Here is a 23,352-nt window from a genome sequence, read left to right as displayed (position 1 = left end):
TGTTCCTTTGTTGCCATTGTCCACACCTCTCACTCCAAATGGTCACAACACCTCTGCTCCTCAACAGAGTCCTGCCTGTTATAGACAAACAGGCCCACACCTTTGGTTATTTTGGTTTAGACTAGGGACAAATTCTATCCTAGAGTCCCCAGGCCGCCAGTGGCTCCCCCATTCCTGCCTCTAGTGTGTACAGGGAGGAGGCCCTCAGTTTCTGCGGAGGTGGCTCCTCCCTCACAGGAATCTCCTGGGATCCATGAGGGCTTCCCACCACCACTGACTCTTCCAGCAGTGGAGCAGCCTGAGCTTCGGAGAACTGAGGCTACACTGGCCTTTTTCCCTTCTTCCTCCTCCTCTTCTCTCCAAAAGGAAACCTGGAGAACACCCCCTCCCCCATCACTTCCTGCCCCACCCCTACCTCCCAAGGCCTCCTGTCCCCCTCTCCGCATGCTCGGTGCACTCACTGGCCACAGACGACAGCGTCCCCAGGCTGTACCCATGGTAACCGGCGTGGCAACCAGGAGTCGGTTGGGCTGAGGCCCTGAGCCCCGACTGTCAGAAGGAGCCTGAGGCTGAGGTGGAGGCTGGGAGTTTGGGGCTGTAAGTCCTTGTGGGGTCAGACCTGTGGACTTGGGCAGGGGCAGACCCTCACGGGGCTCTGGTGGGCTGCAGCAGTGCGGCTTGATCTTGGGCCCTGGTGGCAGCTGTCTCCTCTGAACAGGGCTGGAAAGGGGATGGACGGTCCTGAGATCTCAGCTTGCCTGGGGCCAGAACTAGCCTTGTAGGTGGCCGGGGAGGAGGAAGGAGGAAAAATACTAAGTTGAGCTGCTGAATACGCCAGGTGCTTTCCATGTATTCTATCCTGAGTGTAACTGGAGAGCAGAGGTTAAGTGAGCACACAGCCAGCCCGCTGTAGGGGAGGATTTAAAGCTGGGCTGCTCTAAACTCACAGCACTTGCTCTTCCAATCCCTTCCCTGTTTCCTGAGTGGAGGTTCCCAAGGCAGGTGACTCAAAGAGGAAACTGTGAGAGTTTGTGGGAGCAGGTGGGGCCGTGCATGGACTCAACTGTCCCCAGAGGCAGCTAACTGCAGAGTTGAGCCCTGCCTCGCCCAGGTGGCCACCGCTTGCTTCAAGCTGCAGCTCAGGTAATGGTGGTGCCTATTCTCAGGTGGATCCTCTGAAGGCCATGGAATCCTCCACGGGGCCCAGGATGCCTTTGCTCAAATACTGCAGCGTGGCCACAAGCCTGAAGGCCCCTGGCTGGGACGGTGCTGCTCCACCCTGGAACCTCTCCTTCACCTACCCCTTTGCCCTCCAAGCACCCTGGCTCACCGGGCACAAGCCCCTTGCAAGGTACCTGTCTCTGCCCCTCTGGGGGAAGTGGGTGCCCTTTTCTTTTTCTTTTGTTCTTGGCTGTTGGTGGTAGACCTTGGTGGACAGACTTGCTTCCTGAGAAGGTGGAAAGGGGTCTTCATTGTTTGGCCTATGATTGGCGTATCTGTGTGGGGTCTGTCACTCCAGCCTACACTGTGCTCCCAGAGTCCTCCAGGGTTGATCTGGCTTTAGCAGAGTTGCAGATGCTGCAGTTGGCATGAGTGAGAGAAGGCAGTTAGGGATAGCCAGTTACCAAGTTTATAGCTCATTTTACCATCAACGCTGAGACTTGGCTGGGCGCAGTGGCTCACGCCTGTATACAATCCCAGCACTTTAGAAGGCCGAGGCAAGCGGATCACTTGAGGTCAGGAGTTCGAGTCCAGTCTGACCAACATGGCAAAACCCCATCTACTAAAAACACAAAAAAAATTGGCTGGGCATGGTGGCTCATGCCTGTAATCCCAGCACTTTGGGAGGCCAAGGCGGGTGGTTCACCCGAGGTCAGGAGTTCGAGACCAGCGTGGCCAAGATGGTGAAACCACGTCTCTACTAAAAATATAAAAATTAGCCAGGCATGGTGGCGGGTGACTGTAATCCCAGCTACTCAGGAGGATGAGGCAGAGAATTGCTTGAACTCGGAAGGTGGAAAGGTTGCAGTGAGCCGAGATCGCACCATTGCACTCCAGCCTGGATGACAGAGTGAGACTCTGTCTCAAAGAAAAAACAATAATTAGCTGGGCGTGGTGGCGCATGCCTGTATTCCCAGCTACTCAGGAGGCTGAGGCAGGAAAATTGCTTGAACTCGGGAGGCAGAGGTTGCAGTGAGCCGAGACAGCACCAATGCGCTCGAGCCTAGGGAACAGAGCGAGACTCTGTCTCAAAAACAAAACAAAACCAAAAAAAAAAAAAAAATGAGACTTGCTCAGCCACCATATGAGAAATCAGCTAATGTGGGGTCTCCAGGTCCCTCTTCAGGTTCCCTCGGTACCCCTCCTTTGTCCAGGATTTTCCTGAATAGGATCCTCAGTCTGCTTTCTAAAGTGTGAATACAAGAGGCCAAAGGCACCACAGCCCTATATACACATGTGGAGCGTGTCATCTCCAGGGACTCGCATTCCTGCTGCCTGATCCATTCTGCCCACATTAGGGACATGCCAGCTTGAGTGATCCTTAATGGCTCCCTTTCGTGATCCACCCGGTGGACCATCCTGTTCAAGGCTAGAGTTAAGCATGGGACTTTAGATGCCAACAAGCACAGGAAGGAGGCTGAGGGGGGCTGAGGGCAGCTCAGCATGGGTCTGCAGGAGCTCCTCAGCACGAACGGCCTGGGTGCAGTGACGGCATGTTGATGGCAGCAGGGGGCAGACAGGCCCCCTTTGCATTCAGCCTTGCCCACAAAGTAAAATGGCTTCTTCAAAAACCCAAACCCTGACTCAACAACTCCCCTAGGCCAACTGGCCCTGACCACAACATTTTCTGGAACTAGCATCTCCTTTTTCTGTCCCACAGCCCCTTAGCTCCTCTGGGTTGTCCCTGCCCAAACACTTCCTCATCCCTCTGACCCCACAGCATCAAGTGGCATTACAATTTCACACCCTCGGCATTACTATCCAAGCTTCCACGCCTCATCCTGGAATCCCACACGCCACCTTAGGATTGACCTACCTGGCACTTTTTTTTTTTTTTTGAGACAGAGTCTCACTCTGTCACCAGGCTGGAGTACAGTGGCGCAATTTTGGCTCACTGCAACCTCCGCCTCCTGGGTTCAAGCGATTCTTCTGCCTCAGCCTCCTGAGTAGCTGAGACTACAGGCACCCACCACCACGCCCACCTAATTTTTGTATTTTTAGTAGAGGTGGGGTTTCACCGTGTTGTCCAGATAGTCTCAATCTCTTGACCCCGTGATCCGCCCATCTCGGCCTCCCCAAGTGCTGGGATTACAGGCGTGAGCCACTGCTCCCGGCCCCTGGCACTCTTTTCTTTTTTTTTTTTGATGGGGGTCTCACCTTGTCATCCAGGCTGGAGTGCAGTAGTGTCATTTCAGCCCACTGCAACCTCTACCTCCTAGGTTCAAGCAATCCTCCTACCTCAGCCTCCCAAGTAGCTGGGACCACAGGCTCACACCACCACACCCAGCTACTTTTTTGTATTTTTGGTAGAGATGGGATTTCACCATGTTGCCCAGGCTGGTCTTGAATTTCTGAGCTCAAGTGATCCATCCACATCGGCCTCCCAAAGTGCTGGGATTACAGGCTTGAGCCACACTTTTCCAGTCTGTTGTCTAGTGTAGGAACAAGCATCAATTAACTTGAATGTATCAAGGTGAATTACATTTTGGTTGCCTTGAACCAACTCCCAATCCACCAAGGATGGTTCCCTTCATTGTCCTCTCCTTCTGCCCCTCCCGGAGGTTTACCTTATCCTTCCGGAAGTCATAGATTGCCACTTTCCATATGGATTTCTGTTCCGCATGCCTCATGTGCTGTGGTGTACCTCAGATGTACCTGCGAAACGTGTTTCTTGATGTGTTTAGGGCTTGTTGCTCTCTATCCACTAATTCCATTTGCTTTTTTCCAGGCACGCCTCTTCTTGCCCGTGTCTCCACGTTGCCGACCCAGCATGGCAGGGGCCTGGCTGGCTGGGAAGAGCTGGAGATGCTGCCAACACATGGGTCCTAGCAAGAAGGGAAGCAGATGGTTTTTACTACCGGGCCCAAATAAAGGCCGCTCCCGAGGCAAGTCCCTGACTCCCAGTATCTCCCTGGCGTGCTCCTCTGGGTGGCCCTGTCATACCTGACATGCCTTAGCTGTGTGCATCTAGCAGGCTGGTTTCTTGCATAAGCACAGCTCTCCCATGGCCATGTTGTAGAAGTGAACATGTAATACCATTGAGTGTATTAGTTTGCTAGGGCTCCCTAACAAAGTGCAACAAATGGAGTGGCTTAAACCACAGAAATGTGTCATCTCCCATTTCTGGAGGCTGGAAGTCCAGGGGTTGGCAAGGTTGGTTCCTTCTGAGAGCTATGAAGAAGAATCATTCCCATGCCCTGCTTCTGGCTTCTCACGGCTTGCTGGCAGGCTTTGGTGTTCCTCAGCTTATAGAGGCATCGCCTTGATCTCTGCCTTTACCTTTATGGGGCTTTCTCCCTGAGTGTGTGTCTGCCCACGTTTCCCCCTTTATAAGGACATCAATCACACTGGATTAGGGACCTGCCATATTCAGTCCTCATCTTAATTACATTTGCAATGCCCCTATCCACAAATAAGGTCACATTCTGGGGGCTAGGACTTCAACATATGAATTTGGCAGGGGGCAAGGCATGTTGGCTCATGCCTGTAATCCCAGCACTTTGAGAGGTGGTGGTGGGAGGATTGCTTGAGGCCAGGAGTTCAAGACCAGCCTGGGCAACGTAGTGAGACCCTGTCTCTACAAAAAATTTAAAAATGATCCAGGCATGGTGGCACATGGCTGTAGTTGCAGCTACTTGGGAGGCTCAGGCAGGAAGATCACTTGAGCCCCAAACTGATGGCATCATTGCACTCCAGCCTGTGGGAGGAGGGTGGAGGTGGGTAACGGGACACAATTCAATGCATAACAGAGAAGAAAATGTACTTTAAAAGTACTTTGTTGCGGAAAATTCAGTGTGTTGAATGAACACTAGCCTAAGGGAAAGGTGGAATGAGATATGTTTGCTCACATGCACGGGTGTGTGCTGGTACACAGAGAAGCACACTCTCGCCATGCTGGGGGCCAGGCCTGGCCTGTACTTCAGTGGCTACTCACTTCTTTTTTTTTCTATTTTTCAGAGTCAGACTTACTTTGTGAATGTAGATTCATGAAGGGAAGACTAGTGTAAATTCTTTAAAAATATGAATTTCAGAATTTCCAATCAAAAGTCAGTTTTCGGCCAGGTGCAGTTGCTCACACCTGTAATAACAGCACTTTGGGAAATCAAGAAGGGTGGGTTACCTGAGATCAGAAGTTCGAGACCAGCCTGGCCAACGTGGTGACACCCTGTCTCTACTAAATATACAAAAATTAGCCGAGCAAGGTGGTGGGCTCCTGTAGTCCCAGCTGCTCGGGAACCTGAGACAGGAGAATCGCTTGAACCCAGGAGGCAGAGGTTGCAGTGAACCAAGATCACGCCATTGCACTCTAGCCTCGGTGACGAGCGAAACTCCGTCTGGAAAAAAACAAGAAAAAGTCAAATTTCAAGTAACTAATATGTGAATTAAAATGAAATTCTAGCAAAGCTTTGCTCAAATATAGGTTCTGTCCAGTGATTTGGTAAAAATAATTTATAACCAGAGTTTATTTCTCTTCTAAATCACAGAGTACTTGAAACAGCTTGTACTTTTAAGTAGCTGCAGCACTGTTCTCTCACTTTTGCTATTCATTTGCTTAGCTAACCCTTTCCTCGTTGACTGCAAGGGCAGTGCTGAGGGCGGCTCTGTGGCCACAATCGCTCCTTGCCTACATGAGCCTCATAGGTGAACAACCATCCTGTTGGTCTTGGACACATCCCTGGTTGGTCTTGGACACAGGAGCGACGCTTCTTGGGGGTGCTGGGAGGAGGAGATTGCATTGAGAAAAGGTCCAGGGAGGACCCAGGTTACTCCCGGCAATTGCAGGTCAAAAATTTGGTAGGAGGAAAGAAAACCAGGCAAAGGAAGGGAATGGAAAGGCAGAGGCAGGAAGTGATCCACAAGAGTTGCCCGAGGCAGGAAGAGATTCAGGGAAGCACAACCGCGCCACACAGCCTGTCTGTCTTGGCTTTGACTGGCTTGGAGCAGCATCTGCCCTGTCCCTTCTTTAGGTGCCTGTCACTGTTTGGAAGGCAGCCCCTGGGCCTGATTTGGGGGGCATCGTAGGGAACCTGGGTGCTCCCTATTGTACTTTGTAATGCCAGGTCTTATTCTGAGTGTTTTCTTTCCCACAGCTGGAGAGACAGGGGGTCCTGCTTGTGGAATTCGAGGCTCCTCTTGTCGCAGGCCCAAAGCTGCCAGCCCAGCAGCAGACAGTGGTCTTAGAAGAGGATGTCAGTCCTCTCTCACCATCTGTAGGATACTCACTGAGACCAGGTGATAAGGTGCTGGCACTCTGGGAGCCAGGCCAACAGCAGTATGGCCCTGGCACTGTTCTTTTGGGCTTGGAGATGAGAGATCCCCAGAGAGGTAAGATAAGCTGCTCTGACCCATCAGTCCCCAGAAGGAGCCAGGCTGTAATCAGGCCAGAGGAGAGAGCCAAGCCTGCGTCTACAGCTTAGGGGTTTCTAAGGCATTAAGAAGAGAATTTTTCCCCCTTGCTTGCTGCTTAATCTTGAGGGCAGCAACAGATGCCTCAAGATGCACAGTGTATCTTTCAGATTATTAAAAAAAAAATTGTAATCAGGGTAAATGGCCTAAAACTCTCATATCTATGTTGGTTAGCTAAACCATGGTTTAGCTACTCACGACCCAGCCCTCACCAGGTCCTCCAGGGACCAGACAGTCCTCTTCTGCAGGGTCAGTCAGCACCACTGTAATTCAGAGAATGATAGAATGAGGCTTCTACTGAGAATGCATTTTGGTTTTGACAAGAAAAGTGAGCCCCTGCAGGCCACTGTAGTCCAGGAGGCAGGGAGGCTCAGGCAAGTCCTTGGGAAGTGGAGGTAACTATGGTGCAGGTGAAGGATGTTCCTGGCAGGCTCTCCACGGAGAGGTGCATGTGAGGAGCCAGGCAGCCAGAGCAGTGGGGCCAGGCTGAAGCTCTGCCTTTGCCTGTGTGGGTAGGAGAGGCTTTATCCCATGATTAGGACGTGGAAGCTACTTCGGAGGCTGAGGCAGGAGGATGGCTTGAGCCTGGGAGGTTGAGGCTGCAGTGAGCTATCACTGTGCCACTGCACTCCAGCCTGAGCCAGACCCTGTCTCAAAAAAAAAAAAAAGAAAAAGAAAAAGAAAAAAAGGAGATAATTGGTAATTATAACAAAATGTTGCTGTTTTTTGTTATGTAGCATCAAAGGAAAAAGAAATCACTGTTCATTTCTGGAATGGCAAAGCTGCTAAAGTGCCCCTAGGTGGGGTCCAGTCGGTGTCCCTGGCCATCTGGAAGAAGGCTGTGGAGAGGCTGCACAAGTCTTTCACCAGGGAGCACCCCAGGCCCCTTCACTGGGCCCCTTGCTGCTCTCTGCTAGGGCCAATCACTGGGCGCATCACTAATGAGCTTCCTCCGGATGCTCCATTCCGGTGCCCTCTCTGCCACCATCATGCCTGCTGCTAGCTACTGTGCCAGGGCTGCCTCTGTGGCTGCCCGCCATGTGGCACGACTTGGTGGCCTCTAACCACGACCTCAGAAGTCATGGCCAGAGAACTTCCAGAGTTGGAGCCCACAGCACAGCTTTTGCCCCTGGAAAGTCCTAAAGAGGAGAAAGTAGCAATGCACGCTCCCCTGGCTGTTTCTTCCTCCTCATCCTCCTCCTGTGAACAAGACGGTGTGGAGAATGATCTGGAGATGGGCCCTCCCCAGAGACTGATGGTGAACAGTGCAGTCAACACAGATCCCATCCTTCTTGAGACGCCTCTGAGGCAGAGTGGCCTCTGCCAGCCTGAGTGGAGGTATTGGAAGAGAAATGGGCCTGAGCCATGCCCTGGGAAGCCAGGTATACCAGGGGAGTGGGCTTGCCTTCTAAGGCAGGGGCTGGGGCCCCGGCTCCCTTCCCTCCCACATGTCCCTTAGGAATTTGATGCACGTGTCCACTCTGTTGGGACTGCAGTAATCCTTGGGAGTCTGGTCATGCTGAAGAGGAGGCTGTGGCAAGAGGGAAATAGCAGGTTTCCATTTCAGCTATGAGGTCCAAAGGAGCAGAAGCATGAACTGATCTTTGTGCTAAGGTTGCATCCCTATTTAATACCTGCCTTTTTCTTTCTTCACTAGTCTCTACTGATAGAGCACTGCCATTGTCTGTTTTTAGTCCCCTCCTTTTTTCTTGGAGGCCTTGGTTTTTCTCTAGATGAACAGTCCAAATGCCTCCAGGTGTTGATCAGAGTTGATGCACTGAAGCATAGAAACTGGTCTTAAGCATTGGTCGTGAGGCCCCACTCTCCTGCTGATTCCCTCAGTAAGTGAGCAGGGAGGACCCGGGCACTGCGATGTGCTTCTTATCCCTCATGGCCAACAGGGAAGCCGTGTTCTGTTGCTGCTGGCAGTCTGCAGCCAGCCCCACACTGCATCGCCTCCAGCTGAGAACTGTGTGGCGGGCCCTGCTAGGTTCGGGGAGCCCATCCTATCTGAATTCCCAATGGAGTCTGGAAAGAGCAGAAGCCTGTCAGCTGTATGAAGGAGGTGGCCTGGAAAAGTCTGGCCCTTGACAAGATTCTGGGAGTCCTGGGGTCACTGAACGTATCTGGGGCAGGGAGGCTGTGAGGTGAAGGAACACCACTGCTAAGGGCTTAGATCTCTAGGCACTGCCCACACTGGGACCCACTGGGGGTCCCTGGTTGAAACCATAGCCCTATTTCTAGGACAGCCACTGAACCAGAAGGACTGCTCAGCCCATGAGGGTTTTTTTTGTTGTTGTTTTGAGACAGAGTCTCACTCTGTTGCCCAGGCTGGAATGCAGTGGCATGATTTTGGCTCACTGTAACCTCTGCCTCCCAGGTTCGAGTGATTCTCATGCCTCAGCCTCTCCAGTAGCTGGGATTATAGGTGCATGCCACCATGCCTGGCTAACTTTTTGTATTTTTAGTGGAGATGGGGTTTCGCCATGTTGGCCAGGCAGGTCTCGAACCCCTGGCCTAAGTGATTTGCCTGCCTCGGCCTCCCAAAGTGCTGGGATTACAGGCGTGAACCACCAAGCTGGCACCAATGAAGATTTCAATCTTGCCCCAAGGGTAAGGATTTTATTAGTGTTCAGTTCCAGAAAGTTGAGAAATTGTTGGTAATGAGAAGCTTTCCTGGTGACTCCTCTGAACCCCTGGGCTTTGGGAGGGGTGGGGAGGAGTGTGTCTGCTGCACTTGGATTTATATGAGGATTTTTCCCCTATCTCTCATAGGCCCAGCTGTGCTCTTCCTCCACTCTCCAGGAGGAAACTTTGTATTGAAAACATAAAATGGGGAGGTGGGTCCCGGGCTTCTGTGAGATGGGTTACTCCAATCTTGCAATGGCAAGCCTTGGCAGCAGCCACTCAGAAATGGCGATTTCGCTGGGCACAGTGGCTCACCCAGCGCTTTGGGAGGCCGGGGGGTGGGGGTGGGGGGCGGATCACTTGAGGTCAGGGGTTTGAGACCAGCCTGACCAACAAAGTGAAACCCCGTCTCTACTAAAAATACAAAAATTAGCCAGGCATTGTGATGCACGTCTGTAATCCCAGCTAGTTGGGAGGCTGAGGTATGAGAATCGGTTGAAGCTGGGAGGCAGAGTAAGCCACTACACTCCAGCCTGGGCGACACAGCGAGACTCTGTCTGCAAAAATAAAAAAAAAGAAAAGAAAGAAATGCCGGTTTCTTTCTCCATTCGAAAGAAATGAAGTTATGGAGAATTTAGCATGAAAACTCTAGAGTTTGGCACCATTTTCTTTATATTATCACTTGTAGAGAGGGCATAAAGAAGATGGCACCGAACTCTAGAGTTTTCATGCTAAATTCTCCATAGCTCCCAATGCCTCTTGCTCCAGCACAGCTTGGAGAAAGAAGAGCTGTACCTACCCAACAGAGAGGGGTCTGTGGGGAGCAACTGAGACAGTGCCAAGCCCAGCATAGGGGAGAGGGACAACCAGAGGGGCCATGGAGGCCAGACATACCCTAGATACCACGTCTGTGTTCCCATTGCTGTGACTTGCTCCATAGCAAACTCTAGAAGGGTTCCAAACCTGATTAAGTCCAAACAAATTTCCCCTGGCCCTAAGTTTACACAGCTCTTACTGCTACTGCCCAAAGCCACTTACACCTACAGTCTCTCTCCATCACATTTAAAGAGATCCACTCCAAAGTTATTTTCTCCCCTGAAATAAATTCTAATAATTGACTATAAAGAAGATAACTATAGTATCTTCAGGTACTTGGCCTGGGTTTCCTGTTAAATACTGGATCTTGTGTTATGCTCTAGGGAAAGTTCCTGGGGCTGACCCATGAGCATCATCAGTATGTTCCCAAATATATGGAGAGCATGCCCGAGAGGGGGTGTGGAGACATGGCCATCCCCCACCCTCAGCACACATGTGGGACTACCTGCTCACTAGTGAAGAGAAGCACAGAAAACCAGGGTCAGGGCTGAAACAAGGCAAACACCAGAGCTTTGCTTTTCTCCCCTCCAGGTTTTGTATCTTTTAAAGGAAACGTGCTGTTTTGCTTCTCCTAAACATGCTTGATGTTTAATCAGTTCTTGCTATCAGGACTTGATATCCGTTCTGTCGAGTGCTGATGCTTGACACTCAATTTTGAGCTTTGCCTCTCACAAAAGCTCTTGCATAGGTTTCTCTGTCCTCCACACTTTCCCTTACTTTCAGTTACAGGCAGTGAGAGGTTACAATTAGATCCTAATAGTCCTAGGGAGGCCAGATTGTGAGCTGCTGGCAGGGAGGTACTTTCTGCCTCCTTTGACTGAAACAGGATTCAATCTGTAGTTTTAAAAGAAACGTAAAAAGCATTCCTTCCCTTTTAGATGGGTCTATTCCTCAGGAAGTCACATCTCCCATTATTTTTGTTTTGCCCCAATATTTTTTTTTATTTTTAGAGACAGGGTCTCACTATGTCACCCAGGCTGGTGGGCAGTGGCACGATCATAGCTCACTGCAGCCTCAAACTCCTGGGCTCAAGCAATCCTCCCACCTCAGCCTCCCAAATAGTCGGGACTACAGGTGTGCACCAATGCACCCAGTTCAATTTCTTAATATTTGTTTTCTATCAGCTTGTAATCTCTTCTTTGTGGTCTGTGTTATCAGTGATCAGTGAAGGTGTCGAAGCTCCTTTAACTGGTGGCAGTCAGTTACCTTTACTTGCCCTACTGGCAGTTTAGAAGACACATCCAATAACTTCTTCACAACTCCAAATCTTGGGTATCAGGTAATGTTTCCCAAAAGCATAAGGTCCAGAAATGATAACAATTTTTTTCTCTAAAAATAGAAAACATTACATGGACACATTGCATGATGGCAAAAGAAAACAGGCCAGGTGTAGTGGCTTATACCTGTAACTGCAACACTTTGGGAGGCTGAGGCTGGAGGATCTCTTGAGCCCAGGAGTTCAAGACCAGCCTGGGCAACATAGTGAGACCCTGTTTCTACAAAAAACTAAACAATTAGCTGAGCATGGTGGTGTGCGCCTGTGGTCCCAGCTACTGGGGGCTGTAGTGAAGAGCGGGTGGCAGGTGGGAGGATGACTTGAGCCCGGGTGGCTGAGGCTGCAGTGAGCTATGATCATGCCACTGCATTCCAGCCTGGGTGATACAGCAAGACCCTGTCTCAAATACATAATAAATGAAAAGAAGACAATGCTTGAGCTTACAGGTACTTCAGTGATCCTTGTTTTAGTTCTACTTATCCCATCAAAATGGTGGCATATTCAACCTAAGTAATTGACTTTTGGGTTTAGGAACAAGATATTCCAACATCTGGAAAGAAGAAAAGGATCACAAACAGCAGAGAGCACAAACTGTAGTAGTGGGGACTACCAAGGAGCTGGTCTCGAAAGCAACCCACACGAAGCCACCGCGGACCCCGCCAGGGGAAGCTGAACACAGAAAGCACAGTCAAAGCCTTGCAATATGTCAGTGGAACAAGAATTCCCGTTAGACTAAGAGCCCTGAGGATCTAGGTCAAGCAGAATGGCTGGAAAGGGGCTTCCTAAGGACTCCTCACATGGGTCTTAGACCTTTTGGGTCACATCCCCTTTGAGAACAGTAAAACCTATGACCCCTTGTCCTAGAAAAATGCACATACCCTCAATTTTGCATATAATTTCAGAAGGCTTATGGAACCCATGAATTTAATCACAGGCTTCTTGGGGGTGCAAGGATCCCTGTTTAAATGACCCTCTGTTCTATGGTATTGGGTAGGGGTCTGCTTTATTAGGCCCTCTGAATATGGAGTCTATTCCTCACTAAGAATGATAATATAGCCCTACTTAAACTTTATTTCCATTATATAAAATACTGGCACCTTTCCCAAGGAAAGGTTTGTGTTCAAAATGAGAGAATCACCAGGCAACGAAACTGGGAGATGTCACAGTACTGCTGTGGCAGCTTCAAGACATTTGGGACACAGCAATGACTTTTTTTTCTGAGACAGGATCTCACTCTGTCACTCAGGCTGGAATGCAGTGGCGTAATCATGGCTCACTACAGCCTTGAACTCCTGGGCTCAAGTGAGCCGCCCACCTGAGCCTCCTGAGTAGCTAGGACCTGAGTAGCTAGGCACATGCCACCACACCTGACTAAATTTTTTACTTTTTGTAGAGATAGGGTCTCACTGTGTTGACCAGGCTGGTCTTGATTACTAGGCTCAAGTGATCTTCCTGCCTTGGTTTCCCAAAATGTTGGGATTACAGGTATGAGCCACCGCACTCGGCCACAATCAATGACTTTTTAAAATCAGTGACTTTTGATTCTTAAAATTGCAGTCAGCATAACAATGTATGGATTTTTTCCCCCTTTTACAGGTAAAGAATAAACATGGTAAATATTCGAGGAGAGTTATACAGAGTGGCTGACAAGGCCTTCTTCAACAGAAGGAGGCAGAAGCCACGCCACAGGTAACAGTCAAATAACCACCAGTATCTCCACCCCACGAAGACCTCCCTGCAGATAAGCAGCAGGAAGGCACCTGTTGTGAGAGCTATAGGAATGTGGGGTCCTGCCCTGGGGCTCCCTGCCAGGGCCCTGGTGAAACTGCTTTAAGATGCCTCTTCCGTGGAAGAGGGGGTCAGCCTGCTTTGGGCAAATGTGTCCACAGCCACTCTGCCCCCTTCCCATAAAGCCTAGTTGTACATGAGTGACATTTTGTTTCACCTCTTAATAAAAATGAATTCTCTTCATTTCCAAATCTCTTTATTATCATAATTAACCTTTACTTGGAAAGCAAGCAGTAAAACCTGTTCAGACAGCATCATATTACTTTCAGGCAAACAAGCGTGGAGGACCTCTACACCTTCAAGTTAAAAAAGGCACTGAGGCCGGGCGCGGTGGCTCACGCCTGTAATCCCAACACTTTGGGAGGCCAAGGTGGGGGGATCACGAGGTCAAGAGATCGAGACCATCCTGGCCAACATGGTGAAACCCCGTCTCTACTAAAAATACGAAAAAAATAGCCGGGCATGGTGGCGGGTGCCTGTAGTGCCAGCTACTCGGGAGGCTGAGGCAGGAGAATGGTGTGAACCCGGGAGGCGGAACTTGCAGTGAGCCGAGATCACGCCACTGCACTCCAGCCTGGGCGACAGAGCGAGACTGTCTCAAAAAAAAAACCAAACAAACCAAAAAAAAAAGCACTGAAAGAGACAGACTCCAGTTCCTGGGAAGGCTGACCCAGTCAGCACTAAAAACAGGATTAATGTATAGCTATTAAGAGAATCATACAGTGGCTTTATTCTTACTACTTAAAAAAAGGTGATGTGATGGCAGTGATGGTCAACATCACACAGGGAAGACCAGGTCCACACTTTGTCCAGAATCAACTGCTACCACATGAGTCTTCTTGGTTAAGTCATTTGAGCCCACAGTGACAGAATAGGTCCCTGGATATACTTCTATGTAGAGGTCCTTAGAGATGTTCTCAGCCTAGAAGGAAAAGAGGATATTAGCAGTTTAGAGATTTTATACCCTAGTGCCACCATGGCCCCCCAGCAGGCTACCTGTCCTTGCAGAGGTGTGATGGAATGCAGCGCTAATGTGGGAGACAGAGGTCCTGCTTTCAAGGCTCAGCCTGCTCACGTACAACACTGTCATTTTGGTAGGTCTCAGCCTTTCCTTATTTCTAGCACTGTGATAATACCTCACAAATAAGCATGTGAAAACGCTCTGTAAATGCTAAAGTGTTATATGAACATGAAGGATTATAAAAAGAACACTCTACTTGGAGTTAGGCAGAAGGAAAGGCTAGAGGCCACTGTTTTGGGGATCAGAAGTAGACAGTGGCACTTAGCACAGATGAGCAGTAATGACAAGGTACTCGGGAGTGATGAGAGCCATTCTTTTAAACGGTGCTTTGCTAAGTTCACTATCAGGAAGATGACAGGCATTTCTTTTGTCCTAAAGCTCAGAACAATTTGAGTGAATTCCATTTTGTCACTGAAGCAGCAATTCAGCTGGCTGACAAAACTCTCCCTTGGAGGACTGGTTCTCCCAGAGTACAAAACATTGGAAGCCAGAGTTAATGGAAAGATTTTATTTAGAGCCGAACTGAGCACAATCAGTCTTCCAAGGGTAGACTTCACTCATGGCTGGTAGATTACATCAGGTGTGCAGGCAGAGGATGGGTCTCAGTTCAAATGGTAAAAGGACAAAGTCACAAACCAGAAAAGAGCCTGTAATTAAGGGCCAGAGTGACAGCTGGGATGCCATTACAAGCTTGCTTAATGCTGAGAAGGGGCCACAGGCAGAAGCTGTCGATTCCACTACCACACACAGGAAAAGCCAAACTACTGGCCAGCAAATTGCACTCAGAGGAATAAATGATCATGTTTACATTTTTATGAAATTTCCCCTCTTCCTCCTACCTTGCAGATGGATTTGAAGCCAATTTTTTCCAAAGCTGTTTTACGTTGTATTCTTTCATGCCTGTCCAGTTACTGCAAAATTGGAAGTCTACCATCCTTTAACTGACGTAAATGTGTACGACAATGTCATTAACTATTTATTGGTTGTCAACCATGTAAATAAAAGTCACTTTTAGAAAATATGGTTATATCAGAATTGCAGAAAGCCAAGGATGCTTCATTTGCACACAAGGAAACATAGAGGTAAGGTTGGCATGTGGCTGTAGAACTCCAACACGGTGGAACATCAGCATTACCAAAAGTCAGCAAGTGTTGAGAGGCGTCTAAGCCTTAACAACTTATATTTGTACTAGAAGCAGAATATTCTTAATTGTTACTAACTCTAGTATACTCCAAATCCTGACTCGTAGCAAACTGTATACAAACAAAAAGTAAATGTATTGCGGCACCATGTTGAATGAAGTTCCTTTCCTCAGAATTCTAGCCCTTCCAAGTTCCAAAAAGGATCCCCTGGCTTCATGAACTAATGAGTACTTTATCCTAAAAATGAAAAACTCATTATATGTTTTTACAGAGAAACATTTGTGGAAAATAAGAACAAATGCCTTCAAATGTTTTGGAACCTGACCTCACCAAATGTGTATGTTTCGGAATTTCAGCAATGGTTTTCACTTTGTTAGCAGGAGTATCGTGCCCCTCCTGCTGCTTGAACAGATGGTGGAATTCCAGCAGGACCCAGTGCCAGCCCAGATGAGCTGTAGGAACTGAGAGGTGAATACTTCACATTCTTTCCAACCACAACTATGAGTTCAGGCACAGAGTATCCCTGAAGCTTACAGTGAAGGAAGAATACCACGAAAACCTAATTTTACACTGAACCAAAATTTTGTGTGCCCTTCTTAAGTGTAAGAACATCTCAACTTAAAAATACTATAGACTCAATTCAAATAGCCCTCTAAGAACCATGTTAACTGGTTCATGGAGTTGCAACGGTGGTGAAACCCAGTGCGTAAGCAGTTCCGTACTCACAGGCTGGGATGCCTCTGGAGCATGCTCTGATATTTGATAGCTGCCTCCAGGACCAAGGGATGTCTTTTTTCTGTCTTTTCTCTGAAGAGACAAGTAGAACACTGGTTTGTGCCCAAGCTTTCACTTTTGGATTGTAAAGAGAAGTTCTCTTCTACCTTATTAGGAGTTAGTAATTGTTCTGTCAGCTTTTTCTAAGTTGTCATCTAAGTCATTAAGGCATTTTTAAGTGAATTCTGTGAGGTATTTTTAGTCAGGTGTTTACTATAATTTTCATCCTTACATGGGCTTTGGAATCAGACACACCTGAGTTTAAGTCCTATCTCTGCTATTTACTAAGACAGATTAACTTCTCTTGAACCTTGGTTTTCCAGTCTGTAACATGGCACTCTTGGATTGCAGGGAAAATTTAAAATGCAAAAGTGACACTTAGGCTCTCAATACATTCTCTTCTGTGCTTCTTCTAGGAGTAGGGGTGGTCCTAGAAGGGAACAGGCTGACTGATAAAGCCAATTTCCCTTAGAGGGAACTTACATTTTAAAGGGAGAGATGGGAACGACTCTTCCCCACATGTACCTAAGTGCACCCTTTAGGGTCAGGTGCGTTTAGGTAAGAGTTCAGGCTAGGCCAGAAAAGGGGGCTCAGGACTCAAGCTCTGGCACCACTACTCACCTCCCAGGCCAGGGGAGGCGTGTGGGAGGTGCTTCGAGTGTGCACTCAGCCCTTGCTCATGTCCCTGTGCCCACTCTCCCATCCTTTTCCTAAACTTCCTCCCTCTAACACCCCAAAATGGCTGACAGGCCAAAGAAGTCAGGAATCCAACTTAGACTCCAGAATAGACTCTGGACTTTGGTTTGCTATCTTTGAGTACAAGTAGGGTAGGTTAAAACAAAAGCAAAAACCTAGTCTCCTCAGAAACCACCACCACCACCTCCTCCTTTGAATCAGTTCAATAAGCAGAATCTTTGGCTTCCCCAGAATGACATGTGGTAAAAGGTAAGTTTGTAGTGAGAGGCCCATAACTGTTATTACCTTTACAAAAAGTATTTTGTTAAAAGAGACCCCTGTCCCCACACTTCCCTTGTACTTTCTTTTTAAAAATTATGAAAGACATGGGCCAGGCATGGTGGCTCACGCCTGTAATCTCAGCACTTTGGGAGGCTGAGGCGGGCAGATCACCTGAGGTCAGGAGTTCAAGACCTGCCTGGCCAACACGGTGAAACTCTGTCTCTATTAAAAAATACAAAAATGGGTCAGGCGCGGTGGGTTACGCCTGTAATCCCAGCACTTTGGGAGGCCGAGGCAGGCGGATCACGAGGTCGGGAGATCGAGACCGTCCTGGCTAACACAGTGAAACCCCGTCTCCACTAAAAATACAAAAAATTAGCCAGGCGTGGTGGCAAGCGCCTGTAGTCCCAGCTACTCGGGAGGCTGAGGCAGAAGAATGGCGTGAACCAGGGAGGCGGAGCTTGCAGTGAGCTGAGATTGAGCCACTGCACTCCAGCCTGGGCAACAGAGCAAGACTGTGTCTCGACAAAAAAAAAAAAAAAAAAGAAAGAAAAATACAAAAATTAGCTGGGCTGGTGGTGTGTGCACGTAGTCCCAGCTACTTGGGAGGCTGAGGCAGAATTGTCTGAACCTGGGAGGCAGAAGTTGCAGTGAGCCGCGATCGCACCACTCCACTCCACCTTGGGTGATAGAGTGAGACTCCCTCTCAAAAAAAAAAAAAAAAAAAAAAAATTACCAAAGACGTGACAGTTATCACCTTACAGTAAAAAATGTAATTATTAAAAATCTTTTCCCCCAGCCTGGGCAACATAGCAAAACCCCATCTCTATTAAAAACATTAAAAATTAGCTGGGTGTGGTGGCATGTGCCTGTAGTCCCAGCTACTTGGGAGGTTCAGGTGGGAGGATCACCTGCCCAGGAAGTCAAGGCTGCAGTAAGCCATGATTGCTCCACTGCACTCTAGCCTGGGTGACAGAGTAAGACCCTGTCTCAAAAAAAAAAAAAAAAAAGAAAAAAAAGAAAAAAAACCCCTATCCCTAGATGTAGAAGAGGATATTTGGAGCTCTTTTAAAAAAAAAATAGAGAAAGGGTCTATGTTGCCCAGGATAGAATGCAGGGGATAGTCACAGGGGCGATCATTGCATACACCACATTCCAGGCTTGGCAGCTTTTTTCTTCAAACCTGCCCGAGAATCCCATGGCCCAGGACTGCAGGTTCAACTAAAGATCCTACAGTGGCATCAATCTTATATTTTTGACAACCTCCTATTTCATGTTCATTGCTGTAAGTCCTCTAAGGCTATGAATTTACACATTTCTGTTAAGCACTGTAATGCCAAGTCACACAGGCATCCAGTGACACAAAGTCTAGCAGGGGCTCTTGAATATAGGGTGTCATATCTTGGTAGACTGAAGGCATGGTGCAGGACAGTTGAGTACACTTACCTGACCATTCCCTATGTCCAAGCACATGTGCAGCTTCGACTCGCCTCTGTGATAACGATAGACATGGGTTGCCCCTCCTTCCTCTGGCACAGATGAATAATATTTCTAGAGACGTAATGTCAAAGATGTTAGCTAACCAAATTGTCTTGTCAAATTTTCAAAAAACCCTGATATTTGGGCAAAGTGCAGTTAAGCAGGGAGGCAAGAGAGCAAAGGTGAATTACCTGCCCTCTTGACAGGCCTCTGAAGTCATGCAACAAACCTTAGCCCACCCAAAGTGGCTGCAGAGAAAGAAATGCATTTGGCATCCCCGTGCTGCCACCTGCTGCCTCCATAGGGCAAGAACCCTGGCTAACTAAAGGTGGGCAGGACCATGCTCTCTGCCAGGTTAAACAAATTTCACATCTTTGCCCCCATGTCCAATGCACATATCCTTTCATTTCCTCCCCTAAAAAATGTGGATGAACAGTTCCATGTTTATTGTCTAAGTCTCAGACAAGGACACAGGAAAAGAGGGGTACATTTTCCTGAGATTTAGAAACACAGCAGGAAATGAAACAAACCCAAGAGCTGCTCTGCAGCCCTTTTCTCTGTGCTTCCTGTGCGTGGGGGAGTGGAGGGAGAAGTCTCTAATTTAAGAAGAGTCTTCCGAAAGATCGGAAAACAGTTACATTTCTCTTGTCTGCTTCCTTCCTCCCCCTCAAAGTTAGCCTTAGACTTGCCCTTGATAATGACTAATGATGAGGACATCACAGCCCTGCTTGTTTTGAACACAGGGTAGGGACACTGTCTAAAAAACATGTGACCAGAAGAATGAGAAGCTGGGGAAAGCACTTGAGGACACAGACCTAAAGATGTGTTTTAGTGGCTGCTTCAAACTGTGGAGGCAAACCCAGTACACAATTCTTAATTCTATCTCTAGAAAGCCAAGAGGTTCTGAGGCTCCATTTCATAACAGAGACTTGAACTGAAGCATGAACTGAAAACCAAAATGAAGAACACCAATTTGCTAAACCTCAAACCAAAGACAAATATTATTCCTTTTGCTGAACCATGAACCAAGGGTTTAATCACTTTACAGTAGAGTTGAAGCTATTGATTTTTGTAAAACCACTGAACAACACAAATAAGATAAAAATATTCCCTGAAGTATTCCTCTTTGGTTGGAATCCTATTCTTGGAGTCAGGGATTCTTATAAAAGATGTAGAAAGATTAGAGTTTTTTGAGATCTTAACATATGAAACTGAAAAGCAGGGCAGAAACAAGGTATTCTCTTCCATCTCCTTTGTGGATCAGCCTCCTTACAACCATGTAGGACTCACGAAGTGTTAAGACTGCATGAGGCCAGAGTCTGCTGTAATTCCTAGAAGACAGTGCCTTCCATGCAGGTAATTTCCTTGAATGTTTTCTGGCCTGCCCTCAACATTCCCTAAGTATCGAAAGATGACTTGGCTGGGTATGGTGGCTCAAGCCTGTAATCCCAGCACTTTGGGAGGCCAAGATGCACGGATCCCTCGAGGTCAGGGGTTCGAGAGCAGCCTGGCCAACATGGTGAAGCCCTGTCTCTACTAAAAATACAAAAATTAGCCAGGCATGGTGGCATGTGCCTGTAGTCCCAGCTACTCGGGAGGCTGAGGCAGGAGAATCGCTTGAACCAGGAGGCCAGGAGGTAGGGGTTGCAGTGAGCCGAGACTGAGCCACTGCACTCTAGCCTGGGTGATGGAGTGAGACTCTGTCTCAATTGAAAAAAAAAAAAAAAAGGTCGGGCACGGTGGCTCACACCTGTAATCCCAGCACTTTGGGAGGCTGAGGCGGGCAGATCACGAGGTCAGGAGATGGAGACCATCCTGGGTAACACAGTGAAACCCCGTCTCTACTAAAAATACAAAAAAAAAAATTAGCTGGGCGTGGTGGTGGGCGCCTGTAGTCCCAGCTACTAGGGAGGCTGAGGCAGGAGAATGGTGTGAACCCAGGAGGGAGAGCTTGCAGTGAGCCGAGATCGCACCACTGCACTCCAGCCTGCGCCACAGAGCAAGCCTCTGTCTCAAAAAAAAAAAAAAAAAAAGTTAAAAAAAACCCCTAATATTTAACTTATTTGCTATGAAATTCGGCAAATAAGCTATTTTCCCCCCACTAGACTGAAAGATCACTGAGGGCAGAAGACCTTTTCTGACTTTTCATTGCTATATTGTCAGCTACAGGGTTAGGCATTCAATAAACATTTATTGGGTGAATTCTAACTTGCATTTACCCCCTGGTTTAAGTCCTTGACTGATTACAATCTGACCGTGAAGGCTGGGCAGGAGAAACAGGTAGTCTCCAGATTCTCCGTAAATTCCAGAAAGATCCAAATGTGGTCCATCAGCAGGTGATGGGGCATAGCTTTGGTTCACACCAACTTACCCCACACTGACTTGAAGTATAGTCCATGAATTCAGCCATTGTTCTGAAGGAAGCACTAAGGGTTGGGGGTCTCTCTTCTCTCTATTTGAATAAATGGCACGTCACAGGTTAGCTCTAGGATTCCCTGCTGGAGAATGAAGCCATTTTGGAAATAGTCTCCTTTTTACTTTTGGAAAGGCTCTGCAAGTTTATGTCAGAAAGAACGATGTTATTGAGAAAGAATTCCAACTCTAAAAGATAGACATGCAATTTATCCAGGATCTAAGAGGCAGGTTTGCAGGCTTTCCTCTATTATCAGATGATAGCTGTAAGATTTTTTTTTTTTTTTTTTTTTTTTTTTTTTTTTTTTTTTTTTGAGACGGAGGTTTCGCTCTTGTTGCCCAGGCTGGAGTGCAATGGCGCGATCTCGGCTCACCGCGACCTCCGCCTCCCGGGTTCAAGCGATTCTCCTGCCTCAGCCTCCCTAGTACCTGGGATTACAGACAAGCGCCACCACGCCCGGCTAATTTTGTATTTTTAGTAGAGACGGGATTTCTCCATGTTGGTCAGGCTGCTTTCGAACTCCCGACCTCAGGTGATCCGCCCGCCTCGGCCTCCCAAAGTGCTGGGATTGCAGGCATGAGCCACCGCGCCCGGCTAAATTTTTTTTTTTTTTTTTTTTAAGTAACCAACCAGGGCTGAACACTACCGTTATTCTACAGCTACCCAACAAGAATCTGTCAAATGTAAAGCGTTTTGAAAGGACTTTTCCATTCATTGTCCTGATCCTTTCCAGCTTCCGCTAAGGGGAGGTTTCCTCAGCTGCTTCTGCGCTGCGCACCCCTGGCTCCCAGCGGGCTACCGCGGCGCGAAGGACTGGGGCGGCCCCCGGCACAGCGACCCTCACCTCTCCTGGGAGAACGCGCTGCGGGCCGGCTGCCGGCTGTTTCTCTAGGTGGGGCGCCTCCCGGGCAAGGACCCCCATGCAGCCTTTGGGACGCTCCAGGGCATGCCAGTCCACCGCCCTCCTCTTGGCCCTCTCCAGCACTTCTAGAGCCAGCCTTGCTGAACGCTGCAGGGAACGTCGGTCCACCCCATTCAGCGCTGCGGCCGCCAAACAGTTGTCCATGGCTCCCTGAGTGGGCACACAACGTACAAACGCCGGCGGGTCAGCTGGGCCGCGGCGACCCTGCTCCAAATCCGGGTGGGAGCCCCAGCCTCGACCTCCCTGGAGACCACCGCTCCTGGTCCGCCCCCAACGCACACTCCAGCGGGAGCCCAGCCAGGACGAGGCCTAGCGCGCCCGCCCCTTCCATTTTCATCTACCCCTTCCGCTACCTAGGGAGCCCCCTCACCCGGCTCACTCGTCAAGGCGCATGCGCGCAACGCTATCCTAGGAAGAGGGACCAGGCCTAGCGCTCCCGGCGGCGCCGGCGCAGCTGGGCCATTGGCGGAAGGCGGCAGAGGCGGGAGAGGCGGGAGAGGCGGGAGAGGCGGGAGAGGCGGGAGAGGCGGGAGAGGCGGGAGAGGCGGGAGAGGCGGGGCGGCCAAACACGCCTTCTGCGTCCCAGCCTTGGCGTCTGCGCGCGAGTTGCCTGGTTAACTGCTGAGCGCCGGAGGCGGGGCGCCGGGCGCTGGGGGCCGGGGGTCGGGGGTCGGGGGCTGGGGGCTGAGGACTGAGTCGAGCCAGCAGCCCAGGGCATCTGTCCACGCTGTCGGAGGAGCCTCTGGGCGTGGGGCTGGCCCTTAGAGGGCTACTGCGCTGCTTAACTTGGTGGGTATAAAGGCAGGTCTCCTGTTGAGCTAAAAAATTATGGGGTACCAGCTAGGTAGGCAACATAGCGACAACCCGTGTCCACACACACACACAGTAGGAGTGGTGGCGCGCATCTGTAGTCCCAGCTACTCGGGAGGGTCGAGGTGGGAGGATCGCTTGAACCCGGGAAGCGGAGGTTGCAGTGAGACGAGATCGCGCCACTGCACTCCAGCCTGGGCGACAGAGGAAGACTTCGTCTCAAAACAAAAACATCATGGGGAATAAGGCAAGTGCCTCCCGCGCCTCTTTCTGCTTGGTCTACATTTTGGGGTGTCGCTACTCTTGTTTGAGGAGGTGATTAGGCCAAACTGTGTGGCTGCCAAGGTGGCCTTTGGAGAAGGGAACAGCTCGGGATTGAGGCGAGACGGAGGCGGGGCTGTCTGCAGATGTTCCTGGCCCCCGGGGCAGGGGGCGCCTGAGAAGTTGTAGGGTCTCTCATAATCCCTCAGCGCAGCTCTCTCTCCCCTCCAGTGGGAAGTACAGATTCACACATTTTTGGAGACCTGTTCTCTTGGGGTCTGACTCCATCTTTTAGGAAGACTGCACCATGTTTAAGGAACTGTGAATGCTTACTTAAACCATGTTTAAGTAAGGACCTGTCACTCCACTCCGCTGGTT

At 49.2% G+C, this 23,352-nt stretch overlaps 2 protein-coding genes across 9 annotated transcripts; one reads left to right on the top strand and one right to left on the bottom strand.

Annotated features, from left to right (window-relative positions):
* Positions 1-474: 474 nt before the first annotated feature.
* On the top strand, positions 475-13,229 carry C9H11orf16 (chromosome 9 C11orf16 homolog). Its single transcript, XM_008971393.4, is given in 6 exon segments — positions 475-597; positions 1,167-1,351; positions 3,950-4,106; positions 6,312-6,546; positions 7,365-8,009; positions 11,939-13,229. Coding segments are annotated over 5 exon segments (1,404 nt in total). The 5' UTR covers positions 475-597; positions 1,167-1,184; the 3' UTR covers positions 12,139-13,229.
* A 145-nt stretch (positions 13,230-13,374) lies between these two features.
* AKIP1 (A-kinase interacting protein 1) lies at positions 13,375-22,510 on the bottom strand. 8 transcript variants are annotated; one of them, XM_063608371.1, is made up of 6 exons: positions 22,274-22,510; positions 21,826-22,053; positions 20,940-21,020; positions 18,536-18,640; positions 16,085-16,165; positions 13,375-14,117 (listed from the first exon to the last, which is right to left on the bottom strand). In XM_063608371.1, exons 2-6 carry the CDS (start codon positions 22,045-22,047, stop codon positions 13,974-13,976), a joined length of 633 nt encoding a protein of 210 aa, XP_063464441.1. In that variant the 5' UTR covers positions 22,048-22,053; positions 22,274-22,510; the 3' UTR covers positions 13,375-13,973. The 8 variants fall into 8 exon arrangements, with proteins under 8 accessions (XP_063464441.1, XP_063464442.1, XP_063464443.1 ...); XM_063608372.1 differs by having other exon boundaries at positions 22,283-22,497; XM_063608373.1 differs by having other exon boundaries at positions 22,257-22,456.
* Between the last annotated feature and the right edge of the window lie 842 nt (positions 22,511-23,352).

Source organism: Pan paniscus, chromosome 9, assembly GCF_029289425.2.
Source record: "Pan paniscus chromosome 9, NHGRI_mPanPan1-v2.0_pri, whole genome shotgun sequence".
Lineage (NCBI taxonomy): Eukaryota > Metazoa > Chordata > Mammalia > Primates > Hominidae > Pan > Pan paniscus.
This window is presented reverse-complemented; position numbering and strand designations above follow the sequence as displayed.